A 24,884-nucleotide genomic window follows, 5' to 3' on the forward strand; every position below is an offset into this window, starting at 1 on the left:
GCCTCTTTTTTGCTTTTTTTTAATAAGGCAGCTCCAAAAAGCAGGTGTTTCAGCCTAGCTCAGTGCTTTCCGAGTGGGACAGCAGTCTAAGGCACTGCATCTCAGTGCTAAGAGGTGTCACTGCAGTCCCTGGTTCGAATCCAGGCTGCATCACATCCGGCCATAATTGGGAGATCCATAGGGCGGTGCAAAGTTAGCCCAGAGTCGCCGGGGTAGGCTGTCATTGTAAATAAGAATTTGTTCTTAACTGACTTGCCAAGTTAAATAAAGGTTAAATAAAAAAATAAAAAATTATAATTGAAAAATGTCAGTGGTGGGGCAGCCAGCGGAAAATACAGAGCGTAGGGGTTGGTAATGTTCTCTAGCTGTGCTGTGATTGGCTCAGAGTTCTGTCACAGAATATTGATAGCACTTTATAGACCTAACATAAGACAGCAACTTTTCCTTTAAACTTTTGGCAATGTTATGATTGTGTATTGTATTTGAAGTGCAATGCACTATGCAAAGTAAGAGATAAATGATGTGGTTTCTCTGTGCCAAAATAAAGGAAACACGAGTAAATTAGGGTTATACAGTATATTGAAAGCAGGTTCTTCAACACAGGTGTGGTTTTCTGAGTTAATTAAGCAATTAACATACCATCATATTTAGAGTCAAGTATAAAAATGCCCAGTTGCCCATTATTTTGGCTACATCTCAGTGACTTTGAAAAATGTGTCTCAAAGGAGCATAGGGGTTTTAAAGGGTGTGTGTCTGTTTGTCTGTCTGTCTTTCTGTTACCAGATCTCAACCCAATTTAACACTTATGGGAGATTCTGGAGCGGTGCCTGAGACAAGGGTTTTCCACCGCTATCAACCAAACGCAAAATAATAGAGTTCCAGATACTTGTAGAATCTATGCCAAGGCACAATGAAGCTGTTCTGGCGGCTCAACTCCCTATTATGACACTATGTTGGTGTTTCCTTTATTTTGTCAGTTACCTGTAGACTGATATTGTTTTAATATCTTGCTGCATATGTGTGGACCCACTTTAGCATATCATATACCGTTTTGAAAAAACCTACAGTACCAGTCAAAAGTTTGGACACCTACTCATTCAATGGTTTTTATTTATTTATTTTTACTATTTTCTACATTGTAGAATAATAGTGAAGACATCAAAACTATGAAATAACACATATGGAATCATGTAGTAACCAAAAAAGTGTGAAATAAATTCTTGAAAGTAGCCACCCTTTGCCTTGATGACAGCTTTGCACACTCTTGGCATTCTCTCAAACAGCTTCATGAGGTAGTCACCTGGAATGCATTTAAATTAACAGGTGTGCCTTGTTAAAAGTTAATTTGTGGAATTTCTTTCCTTCTTAATGGTCAGAAGTTTACATACACTCAATTAGTATTTGGTGGCATTGCCTTTAAATTGTTTAACTTGAGTCAAATGTTTCAGGTAGCCTTTCACAAGCTTCCCACAATTGGGGGAATTTTGGCCCATTCCTCCTGACAGAGCTGGTGTAACTGAGTCAGGTTTCTAGGCCTCCTTGCTCGCACACGCTTTTACAGTTCTGCCCACAAATTTTCAATGGGATTGAGGTCAGGGCTTTGTGATGGCCACTCCAATACCTTGACTTTGTTGTCCTTAATCCATTTTGCCACAACTTTGGAAGTATGCTTAGGGTCATTGTCCATTTTGAAGAACCATTTGCGACCAATCTTTAACTTCCTGACTGATGTCTTGAGATGTTGCTTCAATATATCCACATCATTTCCTACCTCATGATGCCATCTATTTTGTGAAGTGCACCAGTCCCTCCTGCAGCAAAGCACCCCCACAACATGATGCTGGCACCCCCATGCTTCACAGTTGGGATGATGTTCTTCGGCTCGCAAGCCTCCCCCATTATCCTCAAAACATAACGATGGTTATTATTGTCACGTCTGCCCCCCCCCCGTTCCTTATTAAATGTTAGTCTCCCTGTACCTGCTTCGTCTCTCCAGCGTCAACTCATGTGACAGAATGCATCAGTCTTCATACGAAGCATCAGGGAGTACTGGCATTCCGGTTGGTATGGTGGCATCGGCTCTGGGTCGCAACGGATGGAACCGTGGGTGCCTAGCCAGCTCATCGGGCTTCTACGAAATAGCTGGCTCGAGAGGTTTCCTTGCCCCTGTTGGCTCAGATGGCACCCATCCCACATCGGGCCTCAGCCGGATCGTCAGTTCTTGTTTGTCCAGCCAGTCCAGGACTTGTTTTGGTTTTGTTTATTGGTGACATCGGGGTGGATTCCGCCGCCGATGGAACCAGGGGTTCCTCCCATATATTTGTCAGTTCCCTTGCTCTGTTCCCTGCGGATGCACTGATTGTTTTTTGTCTTTGTTTTCTTGTATACTGACGCTGTTCTTGTCTCGTTCAATATTAAATGTTTGACTCCCCGTACCTGCTTCGTCAACTCATGTGACAATTATGGCCAAACAGTTCTATTTTTGTTTCATCAGATCAGAGCACATTTCTCCAAAAAGTACAATCTTTGTCCCCATGTGCAGTTGCAAACCGTAGTCTGGCTTTTTTATGGCGGTTTTGGAGCAGTGCCTTCTTCTTTGCTGAGCGGCCTTTCAGGTTATGTCGATATAGGACTCGTTTTACTGTGGATATAAATACGTTTGTACCTGTTTCCTCCAGCATCTTCAGAAGGTCCTTCCTGTTGTTCTGGGTTTGATTTGCACTTTTCGCACCAAAGTACATTCATCTCTAGGAGACAGAACGCATCTCCTTCCTGAGCGGTATGATGACTGCGTGGTCCCATGGTGTTTATACTTGCGTACTATTGTTTGTACAGCTGAACGTGGTACCTTCAGGTGTTTGGAAATTGCTGCCAAGGATGAACCAGACTTGTGGAGGGCTACAATTTATTTTCTGAGGTCTTGGCTGATTTCTTTTGATTTTCCCATGACGTCAAGCAAAGAGGCACTGAGTTTGAAGGTAGGCCTTGAAATACATCCACAGGTACACCTCCAATGGATTCAAATGTTGTCAATTAGCCTATCAGAAGCTTCTAAAGCCATGAAATTATTTTCTGAAATTTTCTAAGCTGTTTAAAGGCACAGTCAACTTAGTGTATGTGAACTTCTGACCCACTGAAATTGTGATACAGTGAATTATAAGTGAAATAATCTGTAAACAATTGTTGGAAAAAGTACAAAGTAGATGCCCTAACCGACTTGCCAATACTATAAGTAATTTGTGGAGTGGTTGAAAATAGTGTTAATATCTCCAACCTAAGTGTATGTAAACTTCCGACTTCAACTGTAAATGCTTCACAGAGTTCAAGAAACAGACACATTTCAACATCAACTGTTCAGAGGAGGCTGCTTGAATCAGGTCTTCATGGTCGAATTTCTGCAAAGAAACCACTACCAAAGGACACCAATAAGAAGAAGAGGCTTGCTTGGTCCATTAAACACGAGAATGGACATTAAACCTGTGGAAATCTGGTTCCAACCAGCGTGTCTTTGTGAGATGCAGAGTAGGTGAATGGATGATCTCCGCATCTAGGGTTCCCATTGTGAAGCATGGAGGAGGAGGTGTGATCGTGTGGGGGTGCTTTGCTGGTGAAACTGTCAGTGATTTAATTAGAATTCAAGGCACACTTATCAACTTGGCTACCACAGCATTCCGCAGCGATACGCCATCCCATCTGGTTTGCGCTTAGTGTGACTATCATTTGTTTTTCAAAAGGACAATGAACCAAAACACACCTCCAGGATGTGTAAAGGCTATTTTACCAAGGATAGTGATGGAATGCTGCATCAGATTGCCTCCACAATCACCTGACCTCAACCCAATTGAGATGGCTTGGGATGAGTTGGACCGCAGAGTGAAGGAAAAGCAGCCAACAAGTTCTCTAACAAGTGCTGATATGTGGGAACTCCTTCCTCATGAAGCTAGTTGAGAGAATGCCAAGTGTGTGCAAAGCTGTCATCAAGGCAAAGGGTGGCTACTTTGAAGAATCTAAAATCTAAAATATATTTTGATTTAACACTTGTTTTTTACTACATGATTCCATGTGTTATTTCATAGTTTTGATGCCTTCACTATTATTCTCCAATGTAGAAAATAGTAAAAATAAAGAAAAACCCTTGAATGAGTAGGTGTCCAAACTTTTGACTGGTACTGTATATAAATAAATATTGCAATCTGAAGTCCCTATGACCAAGGCGCATTTGCTCAGACAGCCAAAATGAATGTTACAATGTTCTACATACTGTATTCCAGAATATAATAAAAATGAACAACTAAATGAACAGTTGACTGTTTCAACATGACCTGCTCTTCTGCTGTTTTAGTTGTGGACCTGCACAGTGATGAGCTCCATCATGAATTGTGGATGATGTTATCTGTATATGCCCAACCATTCACTCAACAATATTCAGTTGCAAATAGTGCTCATGTTTCTGTGTTTCTTTGCGCGAATCTTCACCGAAACCCCAAATTGCTATGAAAATACTTTGAATAATGTTCCTGGTAACATGTTTTGAGTGGTGTGATTTTTCTTAAAACCGAATTCTCAGGGTTTCAGACAAAGATACTTTATTTTAGGTAACGTTTCTGACAGCAAGTGCTCCAAAACACCAAAATAAATCAAATATAATACAAAAAACAGGGAATAATAATACTTTGAAAGAAATCTGTTCCAAATCATTTGATTAATGTGCTTTGGATAAAATCCAGCAGGGAATAAAAAAGCAACACACTTAAAATGCAGTCCAACAGCTGGACTATCAATTAAAGAGAACAGCACAATTCTGGAATGACAAGTGCATTGTAATCATCACATTTTTACAATCAGTTCCTATTTTTCTATCAACTAGAGTTCAGTGTACAGTACATATGAACAATGAACCAAATGTACAATAATCACTTCACTCCATTAGCAATCCTGATATATTTGTCTTTATACCCATTTGCCTCAAGAGATAATGGTTCCAACATGGAAAGTTGTCATATCTGTGGGTAAGTAGTTGTAAGGTCAGACTAAATGTACTGCAGAGAAGCAATCCACAGTGTTCTAAGTATAGTTTATTTAAGCAATTTTATTTATATATATTTTTTTTAACTAGGCAAGTCAGTTAAGAACAAGGTCTTATTTACAATGACGGCCTACCCCAGCCAAACCCTAACCCGGACAACGCTGGGCTAATTGTGCGCCACCCTATGCAATAAGGCACAAGGAGGTATGGTATATACACTACGGCTAAGGACTGTTCTTAAGCACGACACAACGTGGAGTGCCTGGATACAGCCCTTAGCTGTGGTATATTGGCCATATACCACAAACCCCCGAGATGCCTTATTCCAAATTATAAACTGGTTACTAACATAATTAGAGCAGTAAAAATAAGAGTTTTGTCATACCCATGGTATATGGTCTGATATACAACGGCTGTCAGCCAATCAGCATTCAGGGCTCGAACCACAGTTTATAAATGAATATAACTGTAGGGGCTGCATCAGTATCCAATGTCCTCAGACAATGCTGGACAGGGAAGGGGCCATTTATAATGTGCAGCTCTAACACACAACAGGAATACATAGTAAGGCACTGACTCATGTTAAGTCTGTATATTACTTTATCGTACCTCTGGACATGATACTTTAATGGGGTAGTTTTACAAAAAGAGATCGATTTGAAGGAACAATTAAACACTGAAATAACCCACAGCGCAAACTCAAAGCTTAAAATGCAATAACGTTTTGTGCTCATGTAAAAAAGGAAACAGTCACAATTGAGCATTTACACAAGTCTTAAGCACAAAACCTTCTAAACATGTCAAATGTACAGTACGAGGGAACGTGATGGGGTAACAGTATATTTCTATACATGAAACAAATCTTCAAAATCAGAAATAGCCACTGCTATCTATTCACAGTTTGCGATCACAGTGTACTTTTGCGTGTTTGCTACATGTTTTCGATATTTTTTTTTATCATTCAGTGATCCTTCTCTCTGTACAGAATCTGGGGAGGTGGGGCAGTGGATGATTAGGCCCCACCCTCTCAGGCCACCCTGATGCGAGGCTCCTCCTCTATCTCCTGCCTTAGGCTGGTATAGGTCACCGAGGGTTCCAGGGGCCCCAGAGTGGGCGTGTCCGTGATGGGGTGGCCGGCGTTGCGGAAATGCTTGTAGACACGCGGGTCCTGTGCCACATAGGTGGAGGAGGAGGTGTAGAACACCAGACCCAGGATGATGATGATGAAGGACAGGAGGTAGAGCCCTGAAAACTGGAACAGACACACAAACACTCTCCGTAAACTAAGAAATAGTGAAAAATCTCTGTCTGATGAGATGTAACACAGAGGGCATTGTAATAGCAGACCAAGCAGGGATTCCAAGAGGCTGCCTTGTGGGCTACTCATGGCACAATTCTAGAAAATGCATCAAGTTGAAGCAGTGAGTTTGCATAGTGATGACTATGTCTAGAAACTGAAGTTAGGAAATAGGAAAGTAATGAAATGCACGAGGTAATGAGCATTTTTAGAACAAAATGTCTACATTTGTCTTTCTATTTTTAGTGAACATCTATTACAAGTCACACTGACGTCACATCCTTGGCAAAGCGGGAACCTATCATGTGACAAGTAAAAACTAGAATCCCGAAAGACAGGGTGATAATCCAAATCCAATTGTATTGGTCACATGCGCCGAATACAACAGGTGTAGACTACAGTGAAACGCTCACTTACGAGACAACAATTCAGAGTTAAAAAGTTCAAAAAAAAATCGAATAAAAACAATTAGCAAAAGGGGAAAAAAGGAAATAGTAACACAATAACAATAAGGAGGCTATATACAAGGAGTACCAGTACCCAGTCAATGTGCAGGGGTACGAGGTAATTCCATCTTGTGATTGAGTTGATTGAATGAGGACAAACGACCATATTTCGAAACAGCCATTTTTTTTGAGAGATACACGGTAAAAATATCTTCCTAGACAGGATTGATGGGTTAAATAAACAAATTTTCTGCGCTAAGTATGCGAGTAAAACAGATATTCTGGAATAATCCCTGTTATGATCCATACAAAACCAAGCAAGATGCTACAAACATGGCTTGACAGACATGGATTTACAGACAAACATGGGTATTGACCCTAGAACTTGTGAGAGACGGAAAGTGTCACTCAAGTACCAACCAGTCGTGTGTTGACACAGCAAATAAGAAAATAGGCCAAATGCACACAGTACATCTAAGAATGTAAAGACCCTAGGCTCCAATGAGAATGTTACATTACTCAGTCTGCATGTCAATGGAACTTTGTGTGATTCATACGTTCTATTCACACATATCAGTATGACAACACGACACATCAGGTCAGTGTTCCAATGAAAATTAGACAGAATTAGTGGCACAAGCTCAAAAAAGGCCCCTGACGGTGTGTTCTGATTGGTGTATTGTAACTTTGAACAGGCAATGTTTTGAGGTATTATAATGAGACATGGTCTACTGTAGTAGTCTCCTTGATTTATATGCCACTCACTCTGTGGACTGTTGCAAAGGTACTCAAATACTAGTCTTGAAGATTGCACCACAGTACAGCTGGTTCTCTTTACTTTTTCCTTGGAAGTTAATTGATTGATTACTGGTAATGTATTGTAACCTCTAATGTAATGATTGACCAATGATTCTATTGGCCTGTTTCCAAGGTCTAAATCCCTGATTAGAGATTAAAGTTACAGCTACTGTAAGATTGCTGCAGTGCAATCTTGGAAAGAGATGCAGAGAAAGAAATAGTGAGTGAGGGAGGGAGAGGTGTGAGAGCGAGACAAGCAGGGAGAGAGGAGTGAGAGAGAGACACGCAGGGAGAGAGGAGCATGAGAGAGTCAAGCAGGGAGAGAGGAGCAAGAGAGACAAGCAGGGAGAGAGGAGCGAGAGAGACAAGCAGGGAGAGAGGAGCGAGAGAGACAAGCAGGGAGAGAGGAGCGAGAGAGACAAGCAGGGAGAGAGGAGCGAGAGAGACAAGCAGGGAGAGAGGAGCGAGAGACAAGCAGGGAGAGAGGAGCGAGAGAGACAAGCAGGGAGAGAGGTGCGAGAGAGACAAGCAGGGAGAGAGGAGCGAGAGAGACAAGCAGGGAGAGGAGTGAGAGAGACAAGCAGGGAGAGACGAGCGAGAGAGACAAGCAGGGAGAGAGGAGCGAGACAGACAAGCAGGGAGAGAGGAGCGAGACAGACAAGCAGGGAGAGAGGAGTGAGACAGACAAGCAGGGAGAGAGGAGCGAGAGAGACAAGCAGGGAGAGAGGAGCGAGAGAAGGAGTGAGAGGAGCAGGGGAGAGAGGAGAGAGAAGCAGGGAGAGAGGAGAGAGAGAAGCAGGGAGAGAAGAGAGAGAGAAGCAGGGAGAGAGGAGAGAGAGAAGCAGGGAGAGAGGAGAGAGAGAAGCAGGGAGAGAAGAGAGAGAGAAGGAGTGAGAGGAGCAGGGGAGAGAGGAGAGAGAAGCAGGGAGAGAGGAGAGAGAGAAGCAGGGGAGAGAGGAGAGAGAAGCAGGGAGAGAGGAGAGAGAGAAGCAGGGAGAGAGGAGAGAGAGAAGCAGGGAGAGAAGAGAGAGAGAGAATCAGGGCGAGTGAGGGAGCCCTCTATGTGTATTAATTAGTAAAGCCCATGCAGGTTTTATTAAGCCTTTTGCTGCAGCAATACGGAGTAATCGGTCTGGTGACCAGAAAATAAAACAACTAGAAAAGATAGTCAAAGTACAGTCAATCAAGGAACAAAACCGTTTCTGTCTCGGCACACTAACAGGACTACACAGAGAACATATCAAGAATAGAGCTTCAATTTTGACCACGCATTTACAGAAACAACACAAAATACCTGCAGGTAACACCAACATAAACTGTCTTAATAGGGCGTTGGGCCACCACGAGCCTCCAGAACAGCTTCAATGTGCCTTGGCATAGATTCTACAAGTGTTAGGAACTCTATTGTAGGGATGTGACACCATTCTTCCACAAGAAATTCCATAATTTGGAAAACGCCGTCTCAGGCATCACTCCAGAATCTCCCATACGTTTTCAATTGGGTTGAGATCTGGTGACTGAGACACACACACACACCTTTAAACCCCCTATGCTCCTTTGAGACCTACAGTATCTTTCAAAGTCACTGAGATCTCTTCTTCTAGCCATGGTAGCTAAAATAATGGGCAATTGGGAATTTTATACATGACCCTAAGCATGATGAGGATGTGAATTGATGAATTAACTCCAGAACCACAACTGCTTTCAATATACAGTACTTTGTATTCCTCATTTACGAACATTTACTAGCATACCACCATCCACATCGACGGGGCTGTAGTGGAGCGGGTCGAGAGCTTCAAGTTCCTCGGTGTCCACATCACTAAGGAACTACCATGGTCCACACAGACAGTTGTGAAGAGGGCACGACTGTGCCTCTTCCCCCTCAGGAGGCTGTAAAGATTTGTCATGGGCCCTCAGATCCGCAACAAGTTCTACAGCTGCACCATTGAGAGCATCTTGAATGGCTGCATCACCGCTCGATACGGCAACTGCAAGGCATTTTTCAAAGACTCCAGCCACCTAAATCATAGACTGTTCTCTCTGCTACTGCACAGCAAGCAGTACCATTGCACAAAGTCTGGAACCAGCGGACCCTGAACAGCTTCTACACCCAAGCCTGAAGACTGCACAACAAGACTGCTAAATAGCTAATCAAATGGCTACCCGCTCCTGCTACGGTCTATTATATATCCTGTTGCCTAGTCACTTAATCCTACATACAGTATACAGTGGGGGCAAAAAAGTATTTAGTCAGCCACCAATTGTGCAATTTCTCCCACTTAAAAAGATGAGAGAGGCCTATAATTTTCATCATTGGTACACTTCAACTATGACAGACAAAATTAGAAAATAATCCAGAAAATCACATTGTAGGATTTTTTATGAATTTAATTTGCAAATTATGGTGGAAAAGTTCTTTTTTGCTCCTGTATATACATAGCTTCCTCATTTACCTAGTACACATGCATATCGACTCAGTACTGGTACTTTCTGTATTTTGCCATGTTATTTTTACGCGTCATTGTTATTCGTTATTCACTGTGTATTTATTTCTCGTATCACTATTTCTATTTGATTTTTGTTATCGTCTTTCACTGCGCATTGACAAAGGATCCGTAAGTAAGCATTTCACTGTTAGTCTACACCTGTTTACGAAGTATGTGACAAATACAACTGTATCTTAACATTTGATTTGATTCTTTACTCAATGTTTCCTTTTATTTTTTGGCAGTTACCTGTACATCACATAACACATGAATGTCACATGGATATCACAGTCACAGGGATAAAGGGATTACAAAAAGAATACTGGACATAAATGAAACTTCGCATTTCGTCTCACTGAAATATGAATCATTGCCCTGACAACCGGGTATTCTCTCTCTCTGGAGGTACATACACATGCCCCTATTGTAGAGTTGCAATACCTCACTCGCAGTGTTTCAATTTAGCGTTTTGCTAAAGTAAACACTCCTGAGAGCAATATCAATGTAGAACACGGGAAACAAATTAGGCAGATAGCTCTGTCAAGAAGACTTTTATTAACATGTGGAGTAATGGGCCGAAGAAAGTGCTATTGCAGCGAGGGAGAATATATGAGAGGAAAAAGCAATAACTGGGAAACTGAGAGGAATACATTCTACTTAGCGTGGTGACATCTCCACATACTCATTTACATTCTCTACAGGAGCCACGGGTAGAGCCCTGCAAACTGGTGATAGAATGTCAGCCGCCTCAGAAGGAGACTTTCACCACCACTGTTCCTAATCTACTGTAGGAAAACCTTTGAGGAGAATGAAAATGTAGCCATTTTCTTTTAAGCAGATGGTGTGCTATGGCTAGGTGCTCTGTTCTGATTAGATTCCTATCAGGTCATGGTTTCCTCCTACTGTGGTCATGGCAGGTAGAGATAGCATTACATTACATCAGCTACAGCTCATTTGAATGAGCTCTAATGGCGCCGGAGAGGATGCCTGCCGTTTCATCGGCTCTTAACCAACCATACTATTTTATTTGTTTTTTCACATTTTTTGTACAAGCTAAATGCACGTATATCCTACCAACAGGACATTATAAACTGTCATATCTTATGCTTCACCGAGTCGTGGCTGAACGACGACATGATTAACATACAGCTGGTGGGTTCCACACTGCATTGGCAGGATATAACAGCCTGCTCTGGTAAGACTAGGGGTGGGGGTCTATGTATATTTATAAACAACTGCTGGTGCACGATATCTAAGGAAGTCTCTAGGTTTTGCTCACCCGAGGTAGAGTATTTCATGATAAGCTGTAGACCACACTATATACCTAGAGAGCTTTCACCTGTATTTTTCGTAGCTGTCTACATACCACCACAGTGGCCGGGGACTTTAATGCAGGGAAACGTAATTATGTTTTACCTAATTTATATCAGCATGTTAAACGTGCAACCAAAGGGAAAACAAAACTCAAGACCACCTTTACTCCACACAGAGAGACGCGTAAAAAATCTCTCCCTCACCCTCCATTTGGCAAATCTGAATATAATTTTATCCTCCTGATTCCTGCTTACAAGCAAAAATGAAAGCAGGAGGCACCAGGGACTCCGTCAATAAAAAAAGTGGTCAGATGAAGCAGTTGCTAAGCTACAGGACTGTTTTGCTATCACAGACTGGAATATGTTCCGGGATTCTTCCGATGGCATTGAGGAGTACACCACATTGTCACTGGCTTCATCAATAAGTGGATCGATGGTTTCGTCCCGACAGTGACTGTACGTACATACCCCAACCAGAAGCCATGGATTACAGGCAACTGAGCTAAAGGGTAGAGCTGCCGCTTTCAAGGAGCGGGAAATCCTGCTATGCCCACCGACGACCCATCAAACAGACAATACAGGACTAAGATCGAATCATACTACACCGGCTCAGACGCTCATCAGATGTGGCAGGGATTGCAAACTATTACAGACTACAAATGGAAGCACAGCAGAGAGCTGCCCAGTGACACAAGCCTACCAGATGAGCTAAATTACTTCTATGCTCACTTTGAGGCAAGTAACACTGAAACATGCATGAGAGCACGAGGTGTTCCGGACGACTGTGTGATCGTGCTCTCCGCACCTTTAAACAGGTCAACATTCACAAGACCGCAGGGCCAGATGGATTACCAGGACGTGTACTCTGAGCATGCGCTGACCAACTGGCAAGTGTCTTCACTGACCTTTTGTTGTCTGAGTCTGTACCAACATGTTTCAAGCAGACCACCATAGTCTCTGTGCCCAAGAACATTAAGGTAACCTGCCTAAATGACTACCGACACTTAGCACTCACGTCTGTAGCCATAAAGTGCATTGAAAGGCTGGTCATGGCTCACATCAACACCATTATCACAGAAACCTCAGACCCACTCCAACTTGCATACCTAGCAAAACAGATCCACAGATGATGCAATCTCTATTGCACTCCAAACTGCCCTTTCACACCTGGACAAAAGGAACACTTATGTGAGCATGCTATTTATTGACTACAGTTCAACACCATAGTACCCTGGCCATGTGGTGCCAGGACAACAACCTCTCCCTCAATGTGATCAAGATTAAGGAGACGATTGTGGACTACAGGAAAAGGAGGACTGAGCATGCCCCCATTCTCATCAACAGGGCTGTAGTGGAGCAGGTTGAGAGCTTCAAGTTCCTTGGTGTCCACATCACCAACAAACTAACATGGTCCAAGCACACCAAGACAATCGTGAAGAGGGCACAACAAAACGTATTCCCCGTCAGGAAACTGAAAAGATTTGGAATGGGTCCTCAGATCCATTCCAGCACCAAGTCTAGGTCCAAAAGGCTTCTTAACAGCTTCTACACCCAAGCCATAAGACTCCTGAACATCTAGTCAATGGCTACCCAGACTACTTGGATTTCCCTCTTTTACATTGCTGTTACTCTGTTATTATCTATGCATAAGTCACTTTAATAACTCTACCTACATGTATATATATTACCTAAATTACCTTGACTAACCGGTGCCCCCTCACATTGACTCTGTACCGGTACACCCCTGTATTTAGCCTCACTATTGTTATTTTACTGCTGCTCTTTAATTATTTGTTACTTTATTTTGATTTTCTTTGGTATTTTTCTTAAAACTGCATTGTTGCTAAAGGGCTTTTAAGGGTTTGTAAGTAAGCATTTCACTATTGTATTCAGAGCATGTGACAAATAACATTTGATTTGATTTGATTTAAAATGTGAGGACAGGAGCCATTTAGAGAATAGGAATCAAATATGACTGTCTGATGATAGAGGTAGAGGATCTGGGTGTTATGCTCCTGCTGCTCAGAGCCCGGTTAAACCAAATCATTAGCACCACATGCTTAGTATTAGGACTTTGTCATGATTGATGATTTTAACCCAAGACAAATCACTGATCACTAAGGAAGATCATTTAAGGTGTGGGGTTGGTACTATTGATGTGATTTGTTCTGAGGACAAACATAGCTTTTCTAAAAGTAATTCCAGGATACCACTATCATTTAAACATTGAAATGTGCTACTGAGAATGACATTGTAAGCACATGTACCATAAAGTACATACTGTGTTGTGAACTGCTGACACAGGCATTCAGATGCATTCCTCGTGCTGGTCTGGTTGGAGGCAAAGAGTAGCGTTGTGGTAATAGTGGTCAGGGAGCTAAGACTGAGTACAAAGCCAACAACTTCCCTGTTCCCTCACCTTTCCTAGCAGTCGATTTAAAACTACAGCATTGATAAATTAACCAACCTTTAGATATACAGTATTGCTGTTGTTAGTATCTGGAAGGAGAATAATATGGCATATTCATTCAAAGTGGCTCAGCTAAATGCTGCAAAGGTTTTAGCCAAAATACCAGCCAAGGCATTGTGAAACATCTTATTTCAGAATATTCCATCAATACTAAAACTAATTGGAGACCTTTGTAATATCCACTCCCCTCTTGATGCTCTCTAGTTTACCATTTAATGCTATTAATATTAATTCATCCGCAACTGTCAATAATAGTACACAACTCCCTGCATCTCCCCTTAGGAGTTCAAAAGCAATTAGTTCTAGTGAGGAAAATAAATGTTTGTGTTGTTCTTAGGCAGTGGCGACCCATCATTCAGGGCAGGTGGTGCAGAACTGTTTTGAGCCCCCCCTGTTTAGCAAAAAATTAAATGTTATTTTGGCATTCATTCGTGTTACTTCAATTTGCAAATATTTGCAAATAAATCCTTAAGTTAATAAAGCTGCATACAAACATGGTCTCTTTCTTGAGTAAGGCAGCTCCAGAATGCAGGTGTTTCAGCCTAGCTCAGTGCTTTCTGTGGTGGTGGAGCAGCCAGCGAGAATACAGAGCGTAAGCGTTGGTAATCTACTCTAGTTGCGCCGTGATCTGCTCAGTGCTCTGTCACTCATGGGGACACTATGTCACCGCAGAATGTACAGGGAGAGCTAGGCAGTTCAATCCCCATTGGGTGCTGCCATATATTTACATTAGTATCGGCCACATATAAAATTACATCAAATCATGTTATATCTACCGTAGCTTTGATTGGACTGATCATGTCAATATCATACTTTTAAAGTCTAGCAAGTTAGCTAACTAGACAATATACTTGCAAATCCTTTTCAACCCTTGAAAGTACCATACATCCAGAGAATGCCAGACCTTGATGACAAAGATTTATGACAAAGTTTGCCCACAAAACGGACTGCCGAGCCACCTTCCTGTTCAAGTGAACACAGCACAACAGCGAGTCTAAAAATATGTATTTTATGCTTCTGCATAAATGATGTAATATGCCAGGGAGATACAGTGCATTCAGAAAGTATTCAGACCCCTTCATTTTTTTCCACATTTTGCTACATTACTGACTTATTCTCAAACGGATTCATTAAAACATTTTCCTCAATCTACACACAATACCCCATAATGACAAAGCGAAAACAGGTTTCGAGAAACTATTCAGACCCTTTGCTTTGAGACTCGAAAGTGAGCTCAGGTGTATCCTGTTTCCATTGGTCATCCTTGTTTCTACAACTTGATTGGACTCCACCTGTGGTAAATTCAATTGATTGGACATGATTTGGCACTGCACACACCTGTCTATATAAGGTCCCACAGTTGACTGTGTATGATGGAGGCACAGTGGCCTCCATCATTCCTAAATTGAAGAAGTTTGTAATTATCAAGACTCTTCCTAGAGCTGGCCGTCCGGCCAAACTGAGCAATCGGGGGAGAAGAGAAGGGCCTTGGTCAGGGAGGTGACCAAGAACCCAATGGTCTCGTTGACAGAGCTCCAGAGTTCCTCTGTGGAGATTGGATAACCTTCCAGAAGGACAACCATCTCTGCAGCACACCACCAATCAGGCCTTTATGGTGGAGTGGCCAGACGGAAGCCACTCCTCAGTAAAAGGCCCGTGACAGCCCGCTCGGAGTTTGCTAAAAGGCACGTAAAGGCTCTCACACCATGAGAAAAAAGATTATCTGGTCTGATGAAACCAAGATTGAACTCTTTGGCCTGAATGCCAAGTGTCACGTCTGGAGGAAACCTGGCACCATCCCTACAGTGAAGCATGGTGGTGGCATGTGGGGATGTTTTTCAGCGGCAGGGACTGGGAGACTAGTCAGGACCGAGGGAAAGATGAACGGAGCAAAGTACAGAGAGATCCTTGATGAAAACCTGCTCCAGAGCGCGGTAGGACCTCAGACTGGGGTGAAGGTTCATCTTCCAACAGGACAATGACCCTAAGTACACAGCCAAGACAAAGCAGGAGTGTCTTCGAGACAAGTCTCTGAATGTCCTTGAGTGACCCAGCCAGAGCCCGGACTTGAACCCGATCAAACATATCTGGAGAGACCTGAAAATAGCTGTGCAGCGACGCTCCCCATCCAACCTGACAGAGCTTGAGAGGATCTGCAGAGAATAATGGGAGAATTTCCCCAAATACATGTGTGCCAAGCTTGTAGCGTCAAACCCAAGAAGACTCGAGGCTGTAATGGCAACTAAAAGTGTGTCAACAAAGTACTGAGTAAAGGGTCTGAATACTTATGTAAACGTAACTTTTCTATTTTTTTCTTTGTAAAAATGCAAAAATGTTAGCAATTTTTTTTTGTTACTGTTTTTGCTTTGTCATTGTGGGATATTGTGTGTAGATTGATGAAGAAAAAAAAACAATTCAATCAATTTTAGAATAAGGCTGTAACGTAACAAAATGTGGGTCTGAATACTTTCTGATTAAACTGTATGAATACTGTTGCTAAGAAAGTAATACTAAATGTATGTTGTGTAGTAAGCTGTTAGTAGCTTACTACACTTAGGGTGTGTCTCAGCCTAAGAATTTGGTCCCTCTCCCCCTGACTTAGCCTACTCTTCTGTAAAAAAATTAAAGTAACAAATAATTAAAGAGCTGCAGTAAAATAACAATAGCAAGGCTATATCCAGGGGTTACTGGTACATAGTCAATGTGTGGGGTCACCGGTTAGTCGAGGTGATGGGGGGAGCGATGCAAATAGTCTAGGTAGCCATTTGATTAGCTGTTCAGCAGTCTTATGGCTTGAGGGTAGAAGCTGTTAAGAAGCCTTTTGGACCTAGACTTGGTGCTCCGGTACCGCTTGCCGTGCGGTGGCAGAGAGAACAGTCTCTGGCTAGGGTGGCTGGAGTCTTTGACAATTTTTTGGGCCTTCCTCTGACACCTCCTAGTATAGAGGTCCTGGATGGGAGGAAGCTTGGCCCCAGTGATGTACTGGGCCGTGAGCATTACCCTCTGTAGTGCCTTGAGGTCGGAGGCCGAGCAGTTTCCATACCAGGCGGTGATGCAACCAGTTAGGACGCTCTCAATGGTGCAGCTGTAGAGGAGGATGTTTGAGGATCTGAGCACCCATGCCAAATCTTTTCAGTCTCCAGAGGGGGAATAGGCTTTGTCGTGCCCTCTTCATGACTGTCTTGGTGTACATATTTGTCTATTTTAGCTTAATTTCTTAATCGAAATTATGGCTTGCCTCTTATCCGTTCATCGATTCCATTATGCCATAGTTTGTACATCTCATCCATGTTTTTTTTCAACAAAAAGTTCAGTAGACCCATGTACACTGAACAAAATATAAATGCGACATGTAGTGTCGTGTGTTGGTCCCATGTTTCATGAGCTGAAATAAAAAATCCCGGAAATTGTCCATATGCACAAAAAGCGTATTTTTTCGAAAATGTTGTGTACCGATTTTTGTTACATCGCTGTTAGTGAGAATGTCTCCTTTGCCAAGATAATCCACCCACCTGACATGCATGGCACATCAAGAAGCTGATTAAACAGCATGATCATTACACAGGCGCTCCATGTGCTGGGGACAATGAAAGGCCACTAAAAATGTGCAGTTCTGTCACACAACATAATGCCACAGGTGTCAAGTTGAGGGACTGTGCAATTGGCATGCTGACTGCAGGGATGTCCATCAGAGCCGTTTCCAGATTATTTCATGTTAATTCTCTACTATAAGCTGCCTCCAACATCATTTTAGAGAATTTGTCAGTATGTCCAATCGCCCTCACAACCAGACTGACTACATGTAACCACGCCAGTCCAGGACCTCCACATCCGGCTTCTTCACCTGTGGGATCGTCTGAGGCGATGCAGAGGAGTATTTCTGTATGTAATAAACCCCTTTGTGAGGAAAAAAATAATTCTGATTGGCTGGGACAGCTTTATGTTGGCGCTAACAGCTTATGGGCACCGTTTCTCACCGTTATAGTGTAATTAATGTATTGTTTACTGTTGTGTTGTGGCTTTGCTGGCGTGCATCTTGCCCACCAAGATTTACATGCTAAAATCGACACTGTTCCTAGGCAATTTCATTTGAACAAGTATTAATGCTGACTGTCACCTGTGCGCCCTCTCCGGCCTCTAGGTCACCACGCTGCTCATTATGGCGCACACCTGTCACCTTCGTTATGCGCACCTGCGCGTCAGGCTCACCTGGACTCCACCACTTCCCTGATTACCTTCCCTATTTGTTTCTGTTTCAGTTTCATGTCTGTGCTTTGTCCGTGTTTTGTATTATGTTGCGTTTATTTATTAAAACACTCACTCCCTGAACTTGCTTCCCGACTCTCAGCGCACCTCGTTACACTGACTCACTGACTGCAGCTACAATAAGGACATCAGATGAGTATGAATCTGTGTTTCAATCAAATTCTGAAAACTGCTATGATTCATCTTTGAATAATGGCCATATACATTGGGTTAGTACAGTTGTCTCAGGTGTTGAATGGAATGCTTTCTTCTCTACAAAGACTGGCTACCTTGAGATATTTATTCTTTCAGTGCAGCCAGGACAGACATATTGTCCAAATTACAACTCAATCCCAAATAGCATATTAACACGTTATAAGCAATAGCCAAATGTGTAGAATAGCAGGAATTTAGCTATAAAGCTGCCACATTTTCTCTCTGCCTTATGACAAAATGTGTAGAATAGCGTTATAAAATTGCTAATTTTTCTCTCTGAAATGCAATGGATTACAGGTGCAGAAGAAGTCATCCATCCACAGTGGGTAGGGAAACATGGATTATAGAGAGGGATCACAATGGGCTGATTGGGGTGGTGGTCTGCAGTAGACATGGCTATTTGTCAACGCAGGACCAACATGGGGAAGCTTACAGAGAGAGGCGGGGGGGCGGGAAAGCGAGAGAGAAAAATAGAGACAGAGAGGTGGTGTGAGACAGAAAAGGAGAGGGAGAGATTTAAAAAAATACTGTGTATCTGTTCTCTCACGCTGCATGTCGCCACAAAGATAAAGTACAATGGGTGTGTGGACTGCTTATACTTCTCCACTGCACTGTCTGCTGCTGGCCCAACATAACATATACGACCAGGTAGAGAGAAGGCCTAATCATACTAGGAATGGTTTAAGCGTTCATTTCATGTACAGACCATAATGGATACTTCCTGAATTCTGCTACCACTCGTAGCATTTGGTAATAATCTCTCCAGCCTTTCTGAGCACGGCACAATGAAGCTGTTTTACCCAAAACATGGACAAGATTATAATTCATTATTCTCAGGGTCTGTAATACCCCATAGAATCCGGCATGGGGGCGAGTTAACACAAAGGAACTCACAACAAAACAGACTACAGGTTTAAACTCCAGTTGTACAATTAAAATGATCGGAGTGGATGATTTAGCCAAGTACACCACAGAACGTTCCATTGAATACTCCGTTTTCCTCTTGGATTGGTAACCTACATTAGACAATAGCCCACAATACCTGTTTTATCACATCTTTCCCAATAAATTGCTAGAACAAAACAAAAGCCTCTCTCTGCCCTGTGATTTCATAGATAAATATTGCAAGGTCGACTCCCTCGTCTTACCCCATCAGAGTGATGATACAAGAACCTTTACCAACGTCATCTGCTCATCTCAGAGCTACCCTGGTCATGTCCAACTGTGTGAGTTGGCCACCCGATCAGCAGACAGCATCTCTTGAGTGTGATTGGGGCAAAGTGATTGTGGGGAGGATGGAAACGAGGCCCCTTAGTGACAGCACAAGGGCCTGATTAAAACAGCGGACAGGGAACAGCCTTGAGCTGCTGAGAGTGCTAGCTACTATAGACCCTGCACTCCACTTCACATTCTCCAATCACAGGGCAGGCTGGATACCGTGACACAGACCCCAGGGCTTAATGGCATTTCTGGGCTGAAGGAGGCTGTCTCACACCCAGCCATGCTCATTGTACTGTATGTATTCAGGGGATTTCCACCCGAAGGAGCACAGTAGAAATAAAAGCAGTGGTGGGTTTCCTTTGAAGAAAGGACCTTATTCATGGTGGTTTCTGACTCCCTTCCAGGTTACTTACAGACCTAACATGGACATATACAGTAGTAACCTTCAAATAAAGTGTGATCTGCCAGCGTTGTTGACTGCAATCTGCCAGCCATTGTCGATGGCATTATAAGCCATGGTTCACTTTGAAAAAGCTGCATTTTAAAAGGTAACAAAGACAGGGGTGACTAAGACAGGGGTGACAAAGACAGGGGTGACTAAGACAGGGGTGACTAAGACAGGGGTGACAAAGACAGGGGTGACTAAGACAGGGGTGACTAAGACAGGGGTGACTAAGACAGGGGTGACTAAGACAGGGGTGACTAAGACATACCAGTAAAATATTAGCAATGCCCAAATGCCCTCGTCAATTAGAGTCAACACAGTCAAGGTTTTCTGGGGTGGGAGAGAGAATACAGAGGTTTGCAGATGGGCAGTTACAAGATTACATGGCATAAAGTCATCCAATTGAATATCTCTCTCTTTCTTTCTTTTGCAGCAGGTGGTAATCTGCACTACGGGAGTCAAATCTGGGGAAGTGATTAGAGGGCTTTATTGTAAGGCGTGACTATTGGGCATTGTTTGGTGGTCTAGCTGCTTTAACTTGCCCACCCGCCCAGTCGGGACGGAGGAAGATGAAGGCCCGCATGGTGTCTGTGGCCTGCAGATATACAGCCTGCTCCGCTCTGAGGTAACTGAAGAGCCATTCGGGGCAGCGTGAAAGCTGCGATCGATCACTAGCACGCAGCATGCAGGAAGAAAACGCCAAATAATAGGCAGAAAAACTAAAAGGCAATATGTGGAATAGGATTGTCTGAGGTAATAGCGATGTACAATCTCTTACCATCTGAATCATTATGATAGATGAAAGAGCTTAAGGAGGATGGTGTGTGTGTGTGTGGTACTCACCTTGTACTGGAACAGAAAGAGGCCGCAGAACAGGCTGTAGAGGTCAGCGGTCAGCAGAGAGAGATTGACCGACGTGGCGCTGGTCCTTCTAATGACCACAGGCATGAAGCTGTACAGGCCAAACATGCAGGCACTGAAGCCGATATACAGCAACCCTGGTGAAAGACATATACACACACATAGAGGACACACACACACATGATGAGTGACAGAGCTGCAGGGGCAGACGGGAGCTAATTAACAGCAGAGTGCTCACCAGAATACCAACTAGCCAGCAAAAAAAATTATTCACCTGCCTGTCTATCAATGCTTATATAGGATATTTTTCTTAGTCTTCTTGTGTCCATATAAAGATAGAAGGACCTTGATGACATAGTAGGGAAGGGCTCATCTTCTCCATTTATCAACACATTTGCCTATTACAAGTGGTGGATCTTAATTTGATCACCTTGTTGCAGGAGAACTTTCCAGGAGAACTTTCCACTTAGAAATTTTAGACTTGATTTTCACTTTTGAAAAATGTTTAAAATGTCCATTACTTATAATCCACATTTCCTGTTGCTGCAAGATTATTTTCCTGCAGTAGCAGACTGACTCAAATGAATATCCTACATCTGTACATGTGCAGTGATTTGTCCAATGACCTAATATTTTGTTGGATCCTGTGAAATTCTTTCTGCACAACAAACTGATAGAAATGGGAACATAGTCATGGCAGCATTTCCTCCTTCACCTTTAACCAAAAAAGGGAGAGGAGGAGGATGCAAATATCATTAAATATATGCCATATACGGTCACTGTAAAGGTCAATGACTGTCAAACAACAGACATGGAGGAGAAAGTGGGCGACTGAGACAGAAAATCATGACATAAGGATGGGCATTTCAGAGAGATAGTTGTAGGGACTACGGACATTCTGATTATATTTTGTCATTCAGAAACACAGTAATGGGATTTAGTGTTACTATGAAATTAAATTACCTGCTCATCTAGTTTCAGGTTCATTTAAAAATATATATATATTTATGAAGGACACGACTTTTACGGCCTCAGATGAAATGACAACACAGACAGATAATGGTCATTTGTCTCAAAACAAAACGTAAACAGCACTTATCTGGCAGATTCTGCTCGCAGAGATGTTATGAATGCTGCCAGGGCCATTTCCCCTCTCCCTCATTCCACTAAAAGCAATCAGGATCCTCTTCAATCCCTTTTCATTGTCATAGATACATTACATATCAGGGGAGTTGTCCTCAGGAGAGAATGCAAAAATATCCACCCGCTTCTCTGCAGTGAGAAAGTACTGAAGGACAGCTGACAAGTGATAGGTGAAGAGTGGATAAGTCCAAACACTGTTTAAATACAGTGTAAATAACCAATCCCAATTCATAGTAGTCTCTTCACTGCTCCAGTTCACTGCTCCAGTTCACTGCTCCAGCTATCGCTGAGCAACTATCTTCAATTACTCCCGTTACAGCCGGTATATACTTCCAAAAACGTTATAAATTAAAATGTACAAGCATTTATAACACAGCATAAAATAAAACAAACAAATAAAACCCAGAAGAAATGACTCATTACTGTCATGGACAGTACATTGGCTTGCCGGAGAGTAAGTACATACCGGCCTTAACGGGAGCAAATGAAGATAGTTGCTCAGTGAAACTCCATATTTGGTGAGTAATTAACGCATTTTGACATTATGATGCTTGCAGAACTGTCTAAAGGGCGTTTGAATCATCATAGATAATGAGGCAGCACCATAACAGTCCCAAGCCATTGCATATATCAGAATCTGACTACCGAATATGTACTACGCAATATTAAAACCTCAAATATTGAAGATCTAAGCCCTACACTATAAATCAGGTTTGAGGAGTTAGCGAGGTAACTTTGGTCAACTCTGACTCCAACTCGGGGTAACCAGTACCATGAAAGTGGTACTCAGCCTGAAGATGTGTTGGGTCATTGACCAAGAAGGAGAGTGATGGAGTGCTGCATCAGATGACCTGGCCTCCACAATCACCCAACCTCAACCCAACTGAGATGGTTTGGGATGAGTTGGACCACAGAGTGAAGGAAAAGCAGCCAACAAATGCTCAGCATATGTGGGAACTCCTTCAAGACTGTTGGAAAAGCATTCCAGGTGAAGCTGGTTGAGAGAATGCCAAGAGTGTGCAAAGCTGTCATCAAGGCAATGGGTGGCTACTTTGAAGAATCTCAAATATACAATTATTTTGATTTGTTTAACACTTGTTTGGTTACTACATGGTTCCATGTGTTATTCATAGTTTTGATGTCTTCACTATTATTCTACAAAGTAGAAAATAGTAAAAATAAAGAAAAACCCTGAAATGAGTAGGTGTGTCCAAACTATTGACTGGTTCTTTATGTGTAATATTAGTTTGATTTAGAATGGACCATTATAATGCACCGGTCTCGGAACAGAGGCATGGAAGAAAAACAACAACGTCATCTATGCACTTAAATAGCTAATGGAGGATGCTTTTCCCATGGTTCCTTTTCACGCCAGCCAGGTAGGCTGTACTGCTGTTGTAAAGAGAAGCAATGTGCTTAATATTAGAAAGTTCATAAATAAATAGACTGTTTAAATAGAGGACATTAAATCTCTGTTTTATCACACAGTTGCATAGCATATAGACCGTTTAAATAGAGGACATTAAATCTCTGTTTTATCACACAGTTGCATAGCATATAGAAATGTTGCGCAACATGAGCTCCTGGGCTCTCGAAGTGTTTTCGATCACATTTGCATTGATGTCAGAGTGATTAGAGGGACAATAGAGTGCTGAGTACCAGGCAGTTAGCAAGTTTGTTAGACTACTAATGACCATCAGCAGCATCAGAGCATGGAGAAGCCAAGTTACTGTGACTAAACGGTCACGTGCAATTGAACTGCTGACCATGACTCGTGACCGCTGGTGTGCCGGTAATACGGTCACTGTAACAGCCCTAAGCACAGCGCTACATTCTGGCGGTTGGTTACAATGCACTCACTGTATTCAGTATGCTTTTTTGAATCCGATCCACCCAAGCAAACATAGTACATTTTCTGCAATGGGCAAGCACACAGACTTCCTAACCCTTGAAGTTTCACTTGACTTCCTCACATGGTTTTCTCCAGACACTGTTGGTAGTCGGTTGAATAGCTGAACAGAGGGCCTCATGCGTTATTCAAATGCCTTGTTTACTATGTCTGGCAGCATACACACCAGAGAGAAATATGGCCATCACCTGCTTTCCTTAACTAAGTTTAATGGTGTAGTAGGATGATGATTTTAGAAACACGTCAGCAATCTGAATCCATGAATATTGAAATCTCTGTTATTAGGAAGGATATTTGTAGTCAATGATTACCAGAGCATTATTCCCAGATACAGTACAGTGCCTTCAGAAAGTATTCACACCCCTTGACTTATTCCACTTTTTTTTTGTTACTGCTTGATTTTTAAATAATTAAATTAAGATTCTGTCATTAACCTACACAATATTAACAATAATGTCAAAGTGGAATGATGTTTTTCTAAACTTTTACAAATGAATACAAATGAAAAGCTGCAATGTCTTGAGTCAATAAATATTCAAGGCCTTTCTTATGGCCAGTCTAAATATGTTCAGGAGTAGAAATGTGCTTAACAAGTCAGATAATAAGTTGCATGGACTAACTCTGTGTTCAATACTAGTGTTTAACATGATTATTGAATGACTACCTCATCTCTGTACCCCCCACATACAGATAATTGTAAGGTCCCTCAGTCGAGCAGTGAATTTCAAACACAGATTCAACCACAAACACTTTCCAATGCCTCACAAAGAAGGGCACCTATTGGTAGCTGGGTAAAAAAAAAACAGACATGAAATATCCCTTTGAGCATGGTGAAGGTATTAATTACACTTTGGATAGTGTATCAAAACACCCAGTCACTACAAAGATACAGGCATCCTTCCTAACTCAGTTGCCGGTGAGGAAGGAGACTGCTAAGGGATTTCACCATGAGGCCAATGGTGACTACAAAACAGTTATAGAGTTTAATGGCTGTGATACGAGGAA

The 24,884-nt window shown here is 42.3% G+C and overlaps 1 protein-coding gene across 1 annotated transcript in view; it reads right to left on the reverse strand.

Moving 5' to 3' along the window:
- Positions 1 to 5,608: 5,608 nt before the first annotated feature.
- Positions 5,609 to 24,884, reverse strand: part of LOC109900248 (solute carrier family 35 member F1) — a 143,504-nt gene continuing 124,228 nt past the window's right edge. The window contains exons 7-8 of the mRNA XM_020495937.2: positions 20,810 to 20,964; positions 5,609 to 6,278 (exon numbers count right to left, since the gene is read on the reverse strand). Of these exons, the coding sequence (XP_020351526.1) occupies positions 6,054 to 6,278; positions 20,810 to 20,964 (380 nt within the window). The 3' untranslated portion in view covers positions 5,609 to 6,053. The remainder of the gene's footprint in view (positions 6,279 to 20,809; positions 20,965 to 24,884) is intronic.

This window comes from Oncorhynchus kisutch, linkage group LG12 (assembly GCF_002021735.2).
Source record: "Oncorhynchus kisutch isolate 150728-3 linkage group LG12, Okis_V2, whole genome shotgun sequence".
Lineage (NCBI taxonomy): Eukaryota > Metazoa > Chordata > Actinopteri > Salmoniformes > Salmonidae > Oncorhynchus > Oncorhynchus kisutch.